Source organism: Protomyctophum bolini (genome assembly GCF_963924005.1).
Source record: "Protomyctophum bolini genome assembly, chromosome: 2".
Classification (NCBI taxonomy): domain Eukaryota; kingdom Metazoa; phylum Chordata; class Actinopteri; order Myctophiformes; family Myctophidae; genus Protomyctophum; species Protomyctophum bolini.
The window spans coordinates 20,819,808-20,837,413 of NC_137863.1; the positions used below are offsets into that span (position 1 = coordinate 20,819,808).

Consider the following 17,606-nt stretch of genomic DNA (forward strand, 5'->3'; position numbering starts at 1 on the left):
TTACCTGCAGTGTACAGTGATGGGGTGTTACCTGCAGTGTACAGTGATGGGGTGTTACCTGCAGTGTACAGTGATGGGGTGTTACCTGCAGTGTACAGTGATGGGGTGTTACCTGCAGTGTACAGTGATGGGGTGTTACCTGCAGTGTACAGTGATGGGGTGTTACCTGCAGTGTACAGTGATGGGGTGTTACCTGCAGTGTACAGTGATGGGGTGTTACCTGCAGTGTACAGTGATGGGGTGTTACCTGCAGTGTACAGTGATGGGGTGGTTGCCAGACTGCTGCTGTTGCTTCTGCACGGCGGCGATGATGTTGATCATGCCTTTGCCGTCGGCAGGAATGCCCACCTCTGGCCAGCCGTGGAAATGGAACTGACGCACCTGCCGCGCCTTGTTCTCCTGGACAAATGCACCATGGGAAGAGATTAGGAAGGAACAAACCTCAATGTGAGAGTGAGAATAATTCTGAGTTTAAAAAAGCAAGACCCGATATGCTAATGTGTGATTATAGACAGTCAAGTCATGATTTCGTGGAAATTCACATGCAGGCTTCTGACCTTCGTACCCAAGAGAGATTAATCAATAAAAGGTGAACACACAATTCCTTTTTTGCAGTTCTTAATGTTTGCAAGCACCATGCATTGAAGAGAGAGGTTACACCCTAAATACCCTTACAGTCGAGAGCATTTATTTCATGAAATTATTTAAAACGGCCTCTTATTTCATGAGACATCCACACAGAACGCGAATATTGGATGGCAATAAAGCAAACGTAATTTTTAACCCAAAAAGAGGCAGGTTTTTCAAAGAGAGTAAAATAATTACACTGCATGAATGAGGCATCACCAAATAGTTTTATGTGAAATATAAAACAATATAATTTTCATTATTTGTTCCAGTCCCGGATGTGTGTAATGACCGTAATGTGCAATACGGTTCTCCCAGAGAAAGTAAATGGTAATGGTCTCAAGGGAGGCACAAAAAGGCTTAGACAATAAGCCCTGGCTGTATAACCATGACAGAATGGAATGTAGTCACAAGACAAAGTGTCACAACAGTGTGGTACATCGACTGCAATACCGCTCCTGTTGCTCCCATTCCAGGGCTGATCTCCTGCTCCGTCCTCCCCTCACTCGTGAATAACACCCCGAGATACAAGTTTAAACTCCTTCACCTGGGGCAAAGTCTCCTTCCCTACCCGGAGTGCACAAACTGTCGTCTTCCTGCTGAGAACCATGGCCTCAGATTTGGAGATGCTCATCCTCATCCCAGCCGCTGTACACTCGACCGCGAACCGATCCAGTGATCGTGTTGTAAAGCCATTTTAACGTGATGTGTATTTGATTGTCATTGCACGGTAAAAACAAGCGTGTCAGTAACACTTACCCGGTTGTTGGTGACTAGGAGGTCTCGCACCGTGTAGCTCTCGCTTTCCTCTTCTCTCTTGAGCTCGATGGAAATGTCCCCGTAAACCATAACTCCATCACTGGGCCAGTACTGGCCACACTTCTCCTGCAGCACCAAACAACAACAACACAGTGATGGAAAAATCCATGCAGAGAGAGAAAGAGAAAAGACCGGATTTAGATTTTACAATACAAAAACAAACCTGTGCCACAGCATCAAAACTAACATTCTAGGTTGCGGCCTTAGTACCTGTAAATCGCTCTGGATTCAGAGCGTCTGCTAAATGCCTAAATAGTAACTTGTATATCTATGGTGTTGCCATCTAACGTGCAAACCTTACCGTAACTTTGAAAAGAAGAATGCGTAATTTGATTGACTACAAGCAGGTTTGTTAACAGTAGTTAGTACAGTCAAAGATTATGCTAAAAGGATAACCCAAAAAGCCCCAGGGGGCTCGTTTCCATTGTACTACAATTTTAATAACTCTGCATAATGACAGAATGACAACAACATTTTTGATTTCCCAGACTTATCGGTAGATGCCGGAGATTTGCGATTGTCTGGCTAGGCGAGACTATCCTTCACGTACCTGTCCCCTTTCCTCCAACTCAGTGAGACTATCCTTCACGTACCTGTCCCCTTTCCTCCAACTCAGTGAGCATGACTATGGAGCAGCTTCTCCACTCCCAGATCATTCTCCAGAAGTCTTCTATGGTGTGCTGCAGGGGACCCTGGCTGGCCATGTACGAGTCCTTCTGACGGTAACCCTGCCACGGGGATGAGAGAGAGACGTCAGCGGGCAGTTTAGGGAGGGAGAGGAGGCGAGAACAGAAAGCAAATGACTGACAGGAGATACGCTGTGCACGGTGCTGGTTGCCTCACAGTCACAATGCCAATGAAAACACTGTTGGAAATGCTCTGCCTCCAAATGTTAGAGAAGCCGACTGTGTTTTTGTTATTTGTATATATATATATTTGCAGTTGTGCACTGCCGCATATTGATTGATACGTGCAGGCACATTTACACTGTGTAATAGTATTACCGGTATCTGCTTATCAAGTTTTGTGTTGTATGATTTGTTGTATGTACAGAGACCCCTTGGGGTGACTTTGCACTAAACTACGATATACACGGCTGTGTTACACTTACATCAATGAAGGAGGCGTTGACGTAGTCAGTGTTCTCCTCTCCACGTTTGACAGGAATGATCACTCTGTTGAACTCATCTACAGGGGAGTGGACACAGAGACAATCGTGTGGCAGTGTTAATTTTGTCGATAACAAAAAAGAAAAAAATATCTTTGTCGACTACCTTTTGTTTGAAAACTAAATAAAACAAAGCTATGATGGCTATAATTTAATATACTGAAAAGGTCGGCGAATATGTACTGTGCCCGCTGTCAGTGGAGTACAACCCACCCCCCCCCCCCCCCCTCCTCCACACACACACACACACACACACACAGAGGGACAAGTGTTAATATTTGAACACTGTATCAAAGAGATAATTTCAGGTAAAAACAGATACATCAGTTTTTCCACTGCTGCTCTTGTAAATACATACACATACACACTAGCACGCAAACCGCACGTTTATATATATTCTATATCGTCTGTCGTGTGGAAATCTCCATATTTCATATTTTTTCTTTCATAATACAATAACATTTAAATGCCCTATTTTATACGACTACTGCCATGCTAAATTAGGCTAGTCAAAATAGCTGATCTACAACTAATTTGACAACTGTGAGCTTGTAGATCAGCTTGAAGTTTGACTACTGTGAGCTTACATTTTAACGTTTTTGGACAAATCTTGACGTTTTGGCTTATGACCTTGCAAAATAGGTTTGGAAGTCAGAGTCGGCGAGAGAGAAAGAGAGGCTGGTTGTTGTGAAGATTAAAGTTAAGAGTTTGAGGGTCCCTTTACTTCGACAACATATGGCCAAGCTACACTAAGCGTGTGTGCGTGTAATAACGCGGATAAGCAAACCCAATATACTAAATACAAATTTAAAACTGGATCTAAAAGTGTGTGTGTAGTTTGTGCGCACACACGCACACACCCACACACGTGCACACACGCTTTGAAAAGCCTGGTATAGTTTGGCTGTAACATTAAGAGGAAAAATAAAGAACTTAAACAAGATGCACCTTTTACAGTTACACTCCTATGTTCTTAGATCAGTGGAAGTAATACTGTACATGCTGACTTGACATGGACACCTTTAGACTGAGAAAATGTGCATGTGGTTTATAAGAATATCTATTTTTTATTGATACTTTCCATTACCTGAACATCTCACACTCTAAACTCAGTGCCCTCACATCACCGCAGAAAAACAACAGCTGATTAATTAAAACATCTTCACAGACGCTTTTTTTCACAGCCAGTACGGCCTTGCATTGCGTCTAATCACGAACCACATGTTGGAGTTCTCAGCCCGTCCTTGACTTTATTCAGTGTCCAGCTTGTAGATCAACTTTCCATTGGGTACAATGACGTATCCAATGCTAGTCTACGAGGAGGGAGAGTATAAAAGACGACGGCACCACACCGTATCTTCAGTCACTCTGTTCCAGAATGAAGGCTGCTGGAGCTTTGCTTGTTCTGCTGTTGTGTCTCTCTGAGGTCGGAGCTCAGGGAGAGGTGGGGTCGGTCAACGAGAGAGGCAACAATGTAGAACCAGCTGCCCTCTTACAACGCGACATCTTGACTGAACTGGAGAAGTTGAGAGGCATGGTGGATAGGCTAGGAACCACCGTGGTGGACATGAGAGCCGAGACCAGAGAGAGCCTGAGAAACGTGGACGAAGAAATCAAGGATCAGAGGAACTCAGTGAGTGATCTTCGGTTGGCGCTGGGCATCACCAAACACGAGATGGAACGAATGGCCAAGGCAAATGCAGGTCAGGATGTTTAAGAAACTACAATGCTTTTTTTAAAGATTTCTTTTGGCTTTTTCTGCCTTTATTGGTAGGTTGAAAGTAATTTGACAAATTATGGGGAGAGAGATGGGGGGAAGACACGTGGCAAAGGCCGTCGGGATCGAGAGTCGAACCCTGCTTTTTGTACAAAATGTGATTTAAAAAAAATTGAGCTTGAAGAAGTTGTGAAAGTACAGGCTGATGTGTGTTTAAATATTTAATCGTTTCACTGTAATTTTCTTCTCTTCAGAAATGGTTGCCAAATTGAGTGCCAGTGAGAAAGAGCTGAAAGACCTTCAGGTCAGACTGAGCAGCAGTGAGACCGAAGTCCAGGTCCTACAGACCAGACTGGGTACCACTGAAGACCAAGTCCAGGTCCTACAGACCAGACTGGGTACCACTGAAGGCCAAGTCCAGGTCCTACAGACCAGACTGGGTACCACTGAAGACCAAGTCCAGGTCCTTCAGACCAGGTTGAATACCACTGAAGATCAGGTCCAGGTCCTACAGACCAGGTTGAATACCACTGAAGATCAGGTCCAGGTCTTACAGACCAGACTGAGCAGCAGTGAGAAGAACATGGAGGCCTTGAAGAAAGACAGTGAAGGTGATAAGAACACAATTATGAAAAAAAAAATATACCGGTGTATATACTTTAGCGTTAATATAGATTCTGTGTTGATAATGTAATCTACTGTATTTTAAAATGATTTAAAAATGGACCTTGAAAAGGTTGTGAAGGTACTGGCTGTGTTTAAAAATGATATGTAATAGTTTTGTTCATTTCTTCTCTTCAGAAATGGTTGCCAAATTGAGTGCCGGTGAAAAAGATCTGAAAGACCTTCAGGCCAGACTGGGTACCACTGAAGACCAAGTCAAGGTCCTTCAGGCCAGACTGGGTACCACTGAAGGCCAAGTCCAGGTCCTTCAGGCCAGACTGGGTACCACTGAAGACCAAGTCCAGGCCCTACAAACAAGACTGAGCAGCAGTGAGAACAGTGTGGAGGCCTTGAAGAAAGAAAGTGAAGGTAATTAATTAGAACACAATGATGTTCAGTGGATGCAAGACAGTGTTCCAAAAATGAGTTAATTTCGTGCTATTTCATTTGAATTGTAATGGAATTGATAGGGATGTCCAATATTGTGCAACTCCTAATTTCCGATACTGATATATTTAACCAAAGGTCAGGTAACAACATTGGCCTATTTCAGTGTAGAAGGCATATTGCCTTGATGCCTAAAACATTAATGAGCGTCAACGAGTGTCAGCTGCAGACACACACCTGCCCTTTGCAGTACTCTACAGTAAAACATATCTAATTTCTCTCCAAGGGCCCTAAATTATGATATGTGATTAGGATTACTGTGATTATGGTAAGGTGTATTTATGGTTGAATTAATATTAACGTTGTTGATTTCAGCCCAGCTTGCTCAACTGTCCACCTTAGAGACCAGGCTCACTGACACCGACAACAAAGTGCAGGAACTGTGGAGTAAGCACGTTTCTCAAACATTTTGTTAAGCATTATATTTCCCAGATACACAAAAAAGGTATATGGAGATTTAATATAGGGACTGATTATAATATTATAAACAGTTTTATAATGTTGCTGTGTTGACAGACAAAGACAAGCCACAGGTGGCCTTCTCTGTTGGTTTGGGTGGATCAGTTAGCGCTGCCACCACTCCACTGGTCTATAAGAGAGTCATCACTAACATCGGCAACGCATATAATCCATCTACAGGTAGGTGGTGATTAAGTCATGTCAATTAACTTAATTAATAAATTATTAGGGCTTTCTCGGCCCCACCTCTCTCCCTGTGTTTTAGGATCCAAGATGGCCGCAGCACCTGGAGGGGGTGGGGCAAGGGTGAGCGGGCGGGGTCGACATATGACCTTACTGGGCTGCATTCAAGACACTTGCCTTGTGTCTGACACCTGACTTGTGTCTGAACACAGGTTTGATGGATGTGTTCTGCCCCCCTCCCCTCCCATCAAACAAAATGTTTGGTCAAACCATATGGGGTTCCATGACAGGTGTCTTGAATTTGTGAACGCAGCCCAGTAAGGCCACCCCCTCCTGGCCACCTTGGATCCTAAAACACAGGGAGGTGGGGCCGAGAAAGGCCCTTTAATATCACTGTCAGATGGAAACGGCTAGTAACCGGATCCAAAACGGTTACTATTCAGGAAATGAGAGAAACAAATACGTTTTTCCAATGGATCGCAAGCTCTTGTTAACACTTTTCTTTGGTTCAATGTGTTTGTTTGTTTGTTTGTTTGTTTTTAGGTATCTTCACATCACCAGTTAAAGGGGTGTATCACTTTACTTTTACTGCAGCTCTCTGGCCTACACAAACTTATTTTTATATTGAAATGTATAAAAATGGTCAGCGTGTCCTGATGAACCAGGGATACAATAATCATGGAGGGGTGGAGACCATTTCTAATGGAATGATCCTAGAGATGGAGCAGGGTGACACAGTTTACATGAGAATACCTTGGAATAGCCTCTTTGATGACACAAACAATGATGACCTCAACTACACCACATGGAGTGGTGTTCTGGTCTATTCCATGTAACACTGCTACTGGTACCATTACTCTATAGCGTGTATTCTGTGTAACAGTGTTACTGGTAACATTACTTTACAGAGTGTATTCTATGTAATACTAGCTATTGGTATTCAACCAGTGAATAAACACATTCTGTTCATTGACAACTGTCTGTTTATTGTATGTTTTACTGATTATTTTTTAGCACTATAATAATTAATCTAGAATTCCAAAGATGTGTTTATATGCAGTATATCGTCACTGTTCATCATCAATGTTCAAACTGTTACTTTTCAGTTGTAGGTGTTGCACGATTATGAAATTATGACCCATTATTTGCAGGATCATATCTACAGATACCGATTCTGACCGATTCCAATATTATACAGAGGACGACAATAGAAACAATCCTATACTAGGGGCGTGGCCCAAAGCCTATTTGATTTGGCTTTTGTTCTAGGCTAGAGGTACTAAAGACACTTTTGAAAACTTCCTCTGCTGCCTTAACATTAGAAATACACAAAAAAAAAGTGACAGAGACAGGCAGACTGGCTGCTTTGTGAGTACAAAACATAGGTACAAAGCCATTGACATCAATATGTGTGAAATTAATCTGGATCATTTTGAGATTGATCCGATACGGCATTTGTATTGCCGATATGGCTGATTTCGATGTGCTACCATTATATCGTGCATCACTACTTTTCGGTGTTCCAATGCATCCAATGTAATTCTTATTAGTCACAAGCTCTTTGTTAATACTTTTAATGTATTATTGTTGTTTTTTTTGTTGGCAAACATAGCGGATCTGCAATGTTGTAGATCTGCTATTTTAACTACTTTTGCACACGGCTGTCATACCGGCTGATGAAGAGTAAACTACTAGGGCTTTAATTTATAACAATAAAAATCAGACCCGTCTGAAGTGAGTGGGGTTGTACTGTAGGGACCCACCCAGCCACACACATAACTGTCTGGAGTGGTTGCACCACTCAAAAACTAAAAGAAACAGTTGAAATAAGGAGATACAAGGTTTCTGTCTGACAGCAAAGATATTAGGAAAATAATTAAAGTTGTGTTGTGTGAAAATATAGCAATAAGACGGGTCCAAGCAATAAGAACAATCACACCAGTGTGAACTGAGCGGTGCAGGCTGCAGTTATAGTTCTAGTGCTCAGTGTGACTGGCCCTGGTCAGGCTGCTCAACAGTGCCACTTTAGGTCACCCAGTGGTATTGCAGCCGTTTGTACCCCTAACAAACATGCATACATACATACACATACACACTCGGCCAGTCATTGGAGGCACCGCTCCAAAAACTATATGCAACACGCACAATAGTGAGGGAAGTTGAGGGAAAGAAAACCAATAGCATTTTAAATAGCTGACCCTAAATATACCTAACCCTAACCTTAAACCTGAACTCAGTAAAACTATTTGAAACCTAACCTAAAGCCCCCCAAAAAAGCCCTGGTCCTCTGGACCAACAACCATTGGCCAATGGGTTGTAGGCCTCGAGTCTTCACCGTTTGGCATAGCCCTCTACCATATTGCAGACCGACTGCACGTTTAAGCCAGATTTGCAATATTTGGCAGAAGAAGAAGAAAACAAGAAATTACTCAATGAGTCATATTATGTCAGCTTGTGCTGGGTTTTGAAGTATGAGCTGCCTGATACATGATCAGCTCTGCCAGCCGAGAAAAACATACAAATACAATGAGGTACCATACACTCACACTCACTCACTCTCTCTCTCTCTCTCTCACTCTAACTCACATGGGATGATTTGCAGGACTCTGTTCTTCTTCATGTTAGCAGGCAGGTTGCCCGTTCTCATCTTGTCATTCTGGATCTTGATGGAGGTCAGTTTCTAGAAGAGAAGACACATAAAAGATGATCAACATTTTTGGGGGATTGAGATAAAATATGTTGTTGCTGAAGCTACGGCCAAAACACATACTGTAAGTACGTATTAACCTCGGATCCCAGGCTTGGAAAGCCTGGAATGGAGGCTGGCTGGGCTCACTGACGGTGTGAGTGTAACGCCCAGGATTCAAACCCGGGTCTCCCGCGTGGAAAGCCAACATCTTAACCACTAGCCTATAAGGGGAATTCCCACCTTGTATTTGCCAGGGAAGATATTAGGATGTCATCAGGCACAGGCTCTGAGCCACTGCTACATAAGCAGGGGCTTGGCCCCTTCCATAGAGCCAGAGGGGCCCTTCCATAGAGCCAGAGGGGCCCTTCCATAGAGCCAGAGGGGCCCTTCCATAGAGCCAGAGGGGCCCTTCCATAGAGCCAGAGGGGCCCTTCCATAGAGCCAGAGGGGCCCTTCCATAGAGCCAGAGGGGCCCTTCCATAGAGCAAGAGGGGCCCTTCCATAGAGCCAGAGGGGCCCTTCCATAGAGCCAGAGGGGCACACCCAGCTGAGCACACCAGCTACATCAGTGCTTCTCAAAACCTTTCATGTCAAGGACCTCCAAATTAATGTAATGTATTTGTCTCTTGACGCCCATCTGTAAGTATGTTGTGCCAGATTTGTGTTACGTTTAAAAACTCTCTCTCTCTCTATATATATATATATATATATTTTTTTTTTCCCAAACGTTGTTACTTGTAGCTCAGCTATTTTTCTAATAGCAGTCAACTTCTGTGTTTTGGTGAGGCTGGATTTCACACCTGATGCATCTCGCCTCCCTCGGAGGCAAGTGAGAGAGAAGTGAGAGTGCTGGCCATTGGATGGCTGGCCATTGGATGGCTGGCCATTGGATGACTGGCCATTGGATGGCATGTTGTGCCAGATTTGTGTTACGTTTAAAAACGATTGGATGGCTGGCCATTGGATGACTGGCCATTGGAGGGCTGGCCATTGGATGACTGGCCATTGGATGGCATGTTGTGCCAGATTTGTGTTACGTTTAAAAACTATTGGAGGGCTGGCCATTGGAGGGCTGGCCATTGGAGGGCTGGCCATTGGATGGATGGCCATTGGATGGATGGCCATTGGAGGGCTGGCCATTGGAGGGCTGGCCATTGGAGGGCTGGCCATTGGATGGCTGGCCATTGGAGGGCTGGCTGGCACAACAGAAGCTCCACGTTGGCGGGCTCACCTTGAACTCTGTCTCCATGCCCCCACAGCTGGCCCCAGGCGACGGCGCGTACAGTTTAGCCAGATGGGACTCCAGAGAGGTCACCTCCAGCTCTGTATCTCCATAAAGGTAGTGTTCTAACAACGCCTGGAAGATGAACACATACTGCATCTGTGGGAGACAGAAAGACAGACAAGACATGGAGTTAGACAGAAAGAGAAGAGAAGTGAGACAATTTGATGATGTCCATCATAGGGCTGGGCAATACGACTTCAAATCAAGATCATGATGATTTCAAACATTTGCCTCCTTTACGATTAATATATAGTTTTTAATAGTGAAAATAGCCAATCTACCTCGTCTTACTTGATTTGAGCAAGATTAAGTCAGTTATTGGTTCTAAATGTCGGTTAAGATACATTTTCCGGTTAACTGCCCACAGTGCTCAGCCCTACTAGTGCACTGGGAAGCTAAACAGATGCTAGGTTAGCCGTTTACCTGGTATCCTATAGTTTCACTGTACATATTATTTCTATAGTAGAATGTTAGACTGATGCTAGGGTCTTGATTTACCTGGTATCCTATAGTTACACTGTACATATTATTTCTATAGTAGAATGTTAGACTGATGCTAGGTTCTTGATTTACCTGGTATCCTATAGTTTCTTGAGGCACTTGACTACACCGTCTCTCTGCATTCTATGTATGTGATTATCTCGCTTATTGTAAGTCGCTCTGTATAAGAGAGTCTGCGAAATGCCACAATTGTGACTAGTTCCAGAAGTCTACTGTTTTGCGTGAGGCTTGGCCTGTTCGATACGCATGGCGTAGTGTCGTCTGTGTGTTGGACATACGTCGGTCTGGACCATCTGACACCGCTGGGCTCGGATCCGGGTGACGAAGCCGAATACGTCCACCTTCTTCTCCGAGTTCATCATGTCCAACATGGCGTCGATGACGATGAAGGTCCCCGTCCGGCCCACGCCCGCACTGACACACACGACACAAGACAATGAGTTTAGACGGGTTTGTTTCACAGGCGTCTGTGCAGAGACCAGAAACACATGCAACACAACCCCCCCCACACACACACACACACACACACACACCTAAAAAGACAACGCAAAGAGAGAGGCACCGTTTCCTAAAACAATGGATCAGAACCAGGCCTGCGATTTCATCTTTTTAGGGTCAAGGCCCCTTGGCTTTTCGTCTTGTTTTGTTTTGAGGGCACAATAAAGGCCAAATGTCAGGACAGCAAGGTCATCAAATAAAAACAATGATATTAAGTCCACAATTAAATTATATTAAGAATTAAGAAGTTACTGGGTTGGGTTAAAGATGGGGATGGGGACTCAGGAGGAGATAAGAGTTCAGAATCTCAACAAAAGGCACTGATGTCTAGTAAAAACCACATACATTGACAGTAATTCTGGACTATGTCTGCTCTGATGACCTTATGTCCTGTGACCGTTGGCCCAACACAACAGCATGTGCATGATTGATTAGTGCAAGTGAGTGTATGGTCTGTTCGTCACGTACGCAGTATCTCAGAAGTCACATAGACTGAGATGCCTTTGCACCCGACCTATTTTTAGATCATCGTTTTTGTCACCTTTTCTGCAATCTATCAACTAGATTTAATCTACGCCCTTAGTTGTAAGGGCCTAGTTCACCACAAACGGTTCAGGTCCTGTTCTACAGAAGCAGGATGTATAGTCAGTGAAGATTACAGGAATTAAAGAGACAGTTGGGGCATCATGGACAGGGAATCAAGGCCACTGTGTTGTAATGTTTTGAATGGCAGAAGGCCAAACTGAGGGCCAACGGTGGCCATGGCCTCATTTTTATGATTCCTATAAAAAAAATATATATTTATAAAAAAAAATATTATGAAACAATGACAATTATAATGATTTGTCAGAAGTCAAATATTTAAATAAATTCTGAATTCCAAAGCGATTCCACAAAACAATAAAATTGGCAGACATATAAGCTCATAAAGCGCCGCATCACAATGCATTATGAGCTTGTACTATAGACTCGCTATTTTCACAATTTCTTTAAACAAGGTTTAATTTGTTAATTCATATTTTTTTTGTTAAGTTTGGGTCATAGGGAAGACACCAAATGCATCTTTTGGGTCTAGCAAATTTTAGATAATTTCTTTTACACACCATTATAATGTTCTTATTTTGATCATAAAACCAAATTACTAAATATCAAGTCTCCAGGATCTCTGCAGAATAATGTAGACATATTTTTTTTTACTAGTATGCTCTGTACTGTACTGTACTGTACTGTACTGTACTGTACTGTACTGTACTGTACTGTACTGTACTGTACTGTACTTCCATACACTCTCAGAATTACAGACCCGTTATGGCCATTCAGGGCTAGCTAGCTCTGTATGTCCGTGGCAAAAATTTAATTTTGACAAAAATGTCCACCACAAGCCAGCATGCCGATGACTCCTGGTCTGGAGGTGAAGAGGCTTGGGAACCTCCTGTACTAATGCATACCTGCAGTGGACCACGATGACTCCTGGTCTGGAGGTGAAGAGGCTTAGGAACCTCCTGTACTAATGCATACCTGCAGTGGACCACGATGGCGCCTGCATACTGGGGGTTGTAGGTCTTGACCTTCTTGAGGAACTTGAGCATGCCGATGGGGGTGAACGGTACCCCGAAGTCCGGCCAGCTGGTGAAGTGGAACTGGGTCACCAGCCGCTGGGGTTTCTTCCCAGAAACATCACCCACCTGCAGGGGAGAGGACACAAGGAAGGACCACCACACGACCACAGTTAAGGGGCCGTGTCCACAGAAAGCCGTTTATTTTTTGCATACTATTTAAATAGTCTTGGGGAAAAAAATGCTGCTATTTGTCCCAAAGTGACTGCAAAGAAATCGCCGTTATATGTTTCAAAAAAAGCTTTATACCCTGTATAACATATAACGACGGAATGTGTCAGAGCTCCGTTTACAAAATCTCCAACTGTATATACTTTCCCCATTTTCAACAGTTATTTTTATTATATTTGACACTTGCTTTGGCAATGTAAACGTTTTCTCATGCCAATAAAGCTCCTTTGAATTGAATCCAAAAAACCAGAGGAACGGTCCATACAGCATTGAGCAACCGTCACATTTGGAACCGTTCCCGAACTGGGTTCATCACCCTGTCAGAGCGGGTATGTGGAATTTACACCTGCTACCACCCGATACCGGTGGATCTCAAAGTCTTTTTTTATTTCAAGGACCACCATAACTCTGAGAATGTGCAAATGGAATTAATTAATTAACTTGTGTATGGTGTAGTAGTTAGTAGTCCACTAAATCCCCATGGTGTCCTCTACTGATACACAGATGTTGTTATAGAGTGGTACCTGTTGGATGCAGAACTTGCGGATGGTGTAGTCCACTAAAACCATCATGTCTTCTACTGATACTCGAATGTTCCCGTAGGTCCAACAGCCCTGGTCCGGCCAGTACTGAGCACACTTACACTGACACACAGAGACAGACAGAAAGACCACCAGTTAGCACTAGTCCAGTGACACACAGAGACAGACAGAAAGACCACCAGTTAGCACTAGTCCAGTGACACACAGAGACAGAAAGACCACCAGTTAGCACTAGTCCAGTGACACACAGAGACAGACAGAAAGACCACCAGTTAGCACTAGTCCAGTGACACACAGAGACAGAAAGACCACCAGTTAGCACTTGTCCAGTGACACACAGAGACAGAAAGACCACCAGTTAGCACTAGTCCAGTGACACACAGAGAGAAAACGACCACCAGTTAGCACTAGTTCACTGACACACAGAGAGAAAAAGACCACCAGTTAGCACTAGTCCAGTGACACACAGAGACAGAAAGACCACCAGTTAGCACTAGTCCACTGACACACACAGACAGACAGAAAGACCACCAGTTAGCACTAGTCCACTGACACACACAGACAGACAGAAAGACCACCAGTTAGCACTAGTCCAGTGACACACAGAGCGAAAACGACCACCAGTTAGCACTAGTTCACTGACACACAGAGAGATAAAGACCACCAGTTAGCACTAGTCCAGTGACACACAGAGACAGAAAGACCACCAGTTAGCACTAGTCCACTGACACACACAGACAGAAAGACCACCAGTTAGCACTAGTCCAGTGACACACAGAGACAGAAAGACCACCAGTTAGCACTAGTCCAGTGACACAGAGACAGAAAATGTTTCTGAACATCTTGACGGCATTTGTTCACAACGGTCTACCGGTGAAGTGGTGGGTCAGTGATTCATGAATCGTGGAGTTCCAGCACATGGCGTTGAAAAGTAGCAGATCTACAAGCTCTCAATATGTCATGCTGTTTTGGGCATGTAGATCAATATTTTTTTTCATGTTTTAATTTCGTACCATCGAACAAAGCTTCGAATATTCAAACGTTTTGGGTCAGCCCTAAGGAATAAGTTTCCCTTTTTACGACATGGCCACGGTCTGTGTGAATGAAACATCTTGTACCATACAGACATTCATTTCATATTTGTTTTGAACTCCATGGCGCTGCAATAGTCTAGGCATCATTACATAGGGAAGGTGCTGCCACCCTGAGGCGAAGAAAGAACTTGCAACTTGAATTTGTGTGAATGATTCATTCTTGTTCGCCGTTGCTGGCGGGCCGTTCATAAAATACAATTTAGGAATGAAGCTGCGGGCCGTATAAAATTTGTTCTGCGGCTGTAATTGGCCTTGCTGTCCGGACTTTGTACACAGCTGTGTAATGTATACTATACAGTGTATACTTAGGACTGTGTGTCTTATTCTAATAATGTGACAAACACATTGCTTGTGCACACTAATTAATTTTCCAATATGTGTTTTATAAAGTTTGAAAAACTTTATAAAGCATTTGAAAACTTAAAATATGGGACATTCTGCACAATGAGTACTTTATAATGTTGGTACTTTAAAGCATGGAAGAAATGGACTGAATATAGAAACCAACAGAACGACACCGATGTTCACACCCTGAGCGGCATAAACGGTCCTATCAAATAGTAACGCTCGATGCTCAGAACGCGGTCGCGTTAGAATTAATCATACCTCCCGTTGTTGTCGATCGCCTCAGGGGTGTTTTGGCTACATCTAGCTACTTCCGAAATGGCACGGAGCAACCCCCAGGCGTTCATGGTGATGATGATGGACATTCATAAATGGACTGGAATACGTTGTTTATTAACGATTTGCAGTATCGATACTTTTACTTAAGTAAACAATGTGAGTACTTTTTTTCCCACCACTGCAGATGACTGACAACATAGGCAGGCCACGTGAAGTGTCTGAGTTCCAACAATGGAACTCAGCCATGCCGTTCCCATGTGGGATCCCCGTGATCCACATGACTGGATCCTTGTGTTATTTCTGGATCCCTACCTCTTTCCTCTCCTTCAGATTCGTCACCATGACGATGGTGGCCGTGTTCTGCTCCCAGATCATTCTCCAGAAGTCATTCACCGTTTCCTCCTTTGGCCCTGAGACAGAGACGGGGAGAGAGAGAGAGACAGAGAGAGAGAGAGAGACAGAGAGAGAGAGAGAGAGAGAGAGAGAGAGACAGGGACAGAGAGAAAGGGACAGAGAGACAGGGAGAGAGAGACAGGGAAGGAGAGACAGGGAGAGAGAGAAAGAGACAGGGACAGAGAGACAGCGAGGGAGAGATGGGAGAGAGAGACAGGGAAGGAGAGACAGCGAGGGAGAGAAAGAGACAGGGACAGAGAGACAGGGAGAGAGAGACAGGGAAGGAGAGACAGGGAGAGAGAGAAAGAGACAGGGACAGAGAGACAGCGAGGGAGAGATGGGAGCAAAGAGAGGATGATCCAGAAGATGGAATAGTTAGCCAGTAGTACCAATGACAGTCACAGAATAGTTTTCGTATAGCGCTCTCTCATTATCATTAATATATTATATTTTTTACCTTGAGCTGCAATAAATTTATTCTTCTCTTGGTAGCCCTATACAAACAAAAAAAGAAAGATATATTCAGGCATTTAGAGACGGTTTAAATGTGGATTCAAACAGCTGAATGCCTGGGAGAAAATGCAGCATAATCATCATACTGACATTTATAAAGGAGGCGTTGATAAAGTCTGAGTCGGGGACGCCCTCCAAGGACGAGAGATGCACCCTGGAGTGATCGTCTGAAAGGAAGATTGGAACAGACGGAGGGAGTAAGAGGAGGGTGACAGAAGTTAAAATTACATTCAATTTATTAAAGCTTAAACCACTTTTCAGCGAACGTTTTCCACACAGTACGGATGCTGGGGTTTAAGTGGCTAAGCGCTAATTCCTTCGATATATGGCGAATATCAAAAATAGCCCATCTAGAAGCTCACCACACTAGAACATGGCCTACTAGAACGAGTAAGACGTGCGAACGCGGGAAGCGAACGCAGATCGTAAATTGCAATAACAATTAGAATAAATTGTGTCCATATATGGGCACAAAAGGGGCCAGGTCCACAACAAACAAATCACTGGCCCCTTTTGTGCCCATATATGGAGCTGAGTGGACCTGGCCCCTTTTGTGCCCATATATGGAGCTGAGTGATTGCTGATGCAACACACTCCATATTTGGATAGCGGGACAGACACACGGACACACGGACAGACAGACAGACAGACAGACATGATCTGCTAGGTCTCATAGTAAGTGCTCACTGCGTTCGCAACAACCATGTTGTTCAAATTATTATCCGACATTTGGTGATTGCAGATGAAGGTTAGTTACCTCTAACTTGAGTCAATTATTTCTGTTCATTCCTATTACCTTTTTCATTCATGTTTTTATACTGTTCTGCTTGTGTACTACTACCGTATTTAACAAATATGCCAACCCACATCACTTCAAGTTCACGTCCCACAATCTAATACAATGGATTACGCCTGGGCAGTGCATGGGACCTGTGGGACTGACTGACTGGTCAGTGTCACGCTGCCTGGGCAGTGCATGGGACCTGTGGGACTGACTGGTCAGTGTCACGCTGCCTGGGCAGTGCATGGGACCTGGGGGACTGACTGACTGGTCAGTGTCACGCTGCCTGGGCAGTGCATGGGACCTGTGGGACTGACTGGTCAGTGTCATGCTGCCTGGGCAGTGCATGGGACCTGGGGGACTGACTGGTCAGTGTCATGCTGCCTGGGCAGTGCATGGGACCTGTGGGACTGACTGGTCAGTGTCATGCTGCCTGGGCAGTGCATGGGACCTGGGGGACTGACTGACTGGTCAGTGTCACGCTGCCTGGGCAGTGCATGGGACCTGGGGGACTGACTGGTCAGTGTCACGCTGCCTGGGCAGTGCATGGGACCTGGGGGACTGACTGGTCAGTGTCACGCTGCCTGGGCAGTGCATGGGACCTGGGGGACTGACTGGTCAGTGTCACGCTGCCTGGGCAGTGCATGGGACCTGTGGGACTGACTGACTGGTCAGTGTCACGCTGCCTGAGCAGTGCATGGGACCTGGGGGACTGACTGGTCAGTGTCACGCTGCCTGGGCAGTGCATGGGACCTGGGGGACTGACTGGTCAGTGTCACGCTGCCTGGGCAGTGCATGGGACCTGTGGGACTGACT

General features: G+C 44.5%; 1 protein-coding gene across 1 annotated transcript in view; it reads right to left on the reverse strand.

Moving 5' to 3' along the window:
- LOC308333172 (receptor-type tyrosine-protein phosphatase alpha-like) overlaps positions 1-17,606 on the reverse strand; it is a 49,623-nt gene that overhangs the window by 6,060 nt on the left and 25,957 nt on the right. The window contains exons 9-21 of the mRNA XM_080789368.1: positions 16,957-17,125; positions 16,100-16,262; positions 15,954-15,990; positions 15,416-15,513; positions 13,368-13,487; positions 12,575-12,741; positions 10,837-10,972; positions 10,004-10,153; positions 8,670-8,763; positions 2,558-2,634; positions 2,040-2,174; positions 1,387-1,512; positions 248-399 (exon numbers count right to left, since the gene is read on the reverse strand). Of these exons, the coding sequence (XP_080645494.1) occupies positions 248-399; positions 1,387-1,512; positions 2,040-2,174; positions 2,558-2,634; positions 8,670-8,763; positions 10,004-10,153; positions 10,837-10,972; positions 12,575-12,741; positions 13,368-13,487; positions 15,416-15,513; positions 15,954-15,990; positions 16,100-16,262; positions 16,957-17,125 (1,624 nt within the window). The remainder of the gene's footprint in view (positions 1-247; positions 400-1,386; positions 1,513-2,039; positions 2,175-2,557; positions 2,635-8,669; positions 8,764-10,003; positions 10,154-10,836; positions 10,973-12,574; positions 12,742-13,367; positions 13,488-15,415; positions 15,514-15,953; positions 15,991-16,099; positions 16,263-16,956; positions 17,126-17,606) is intronic.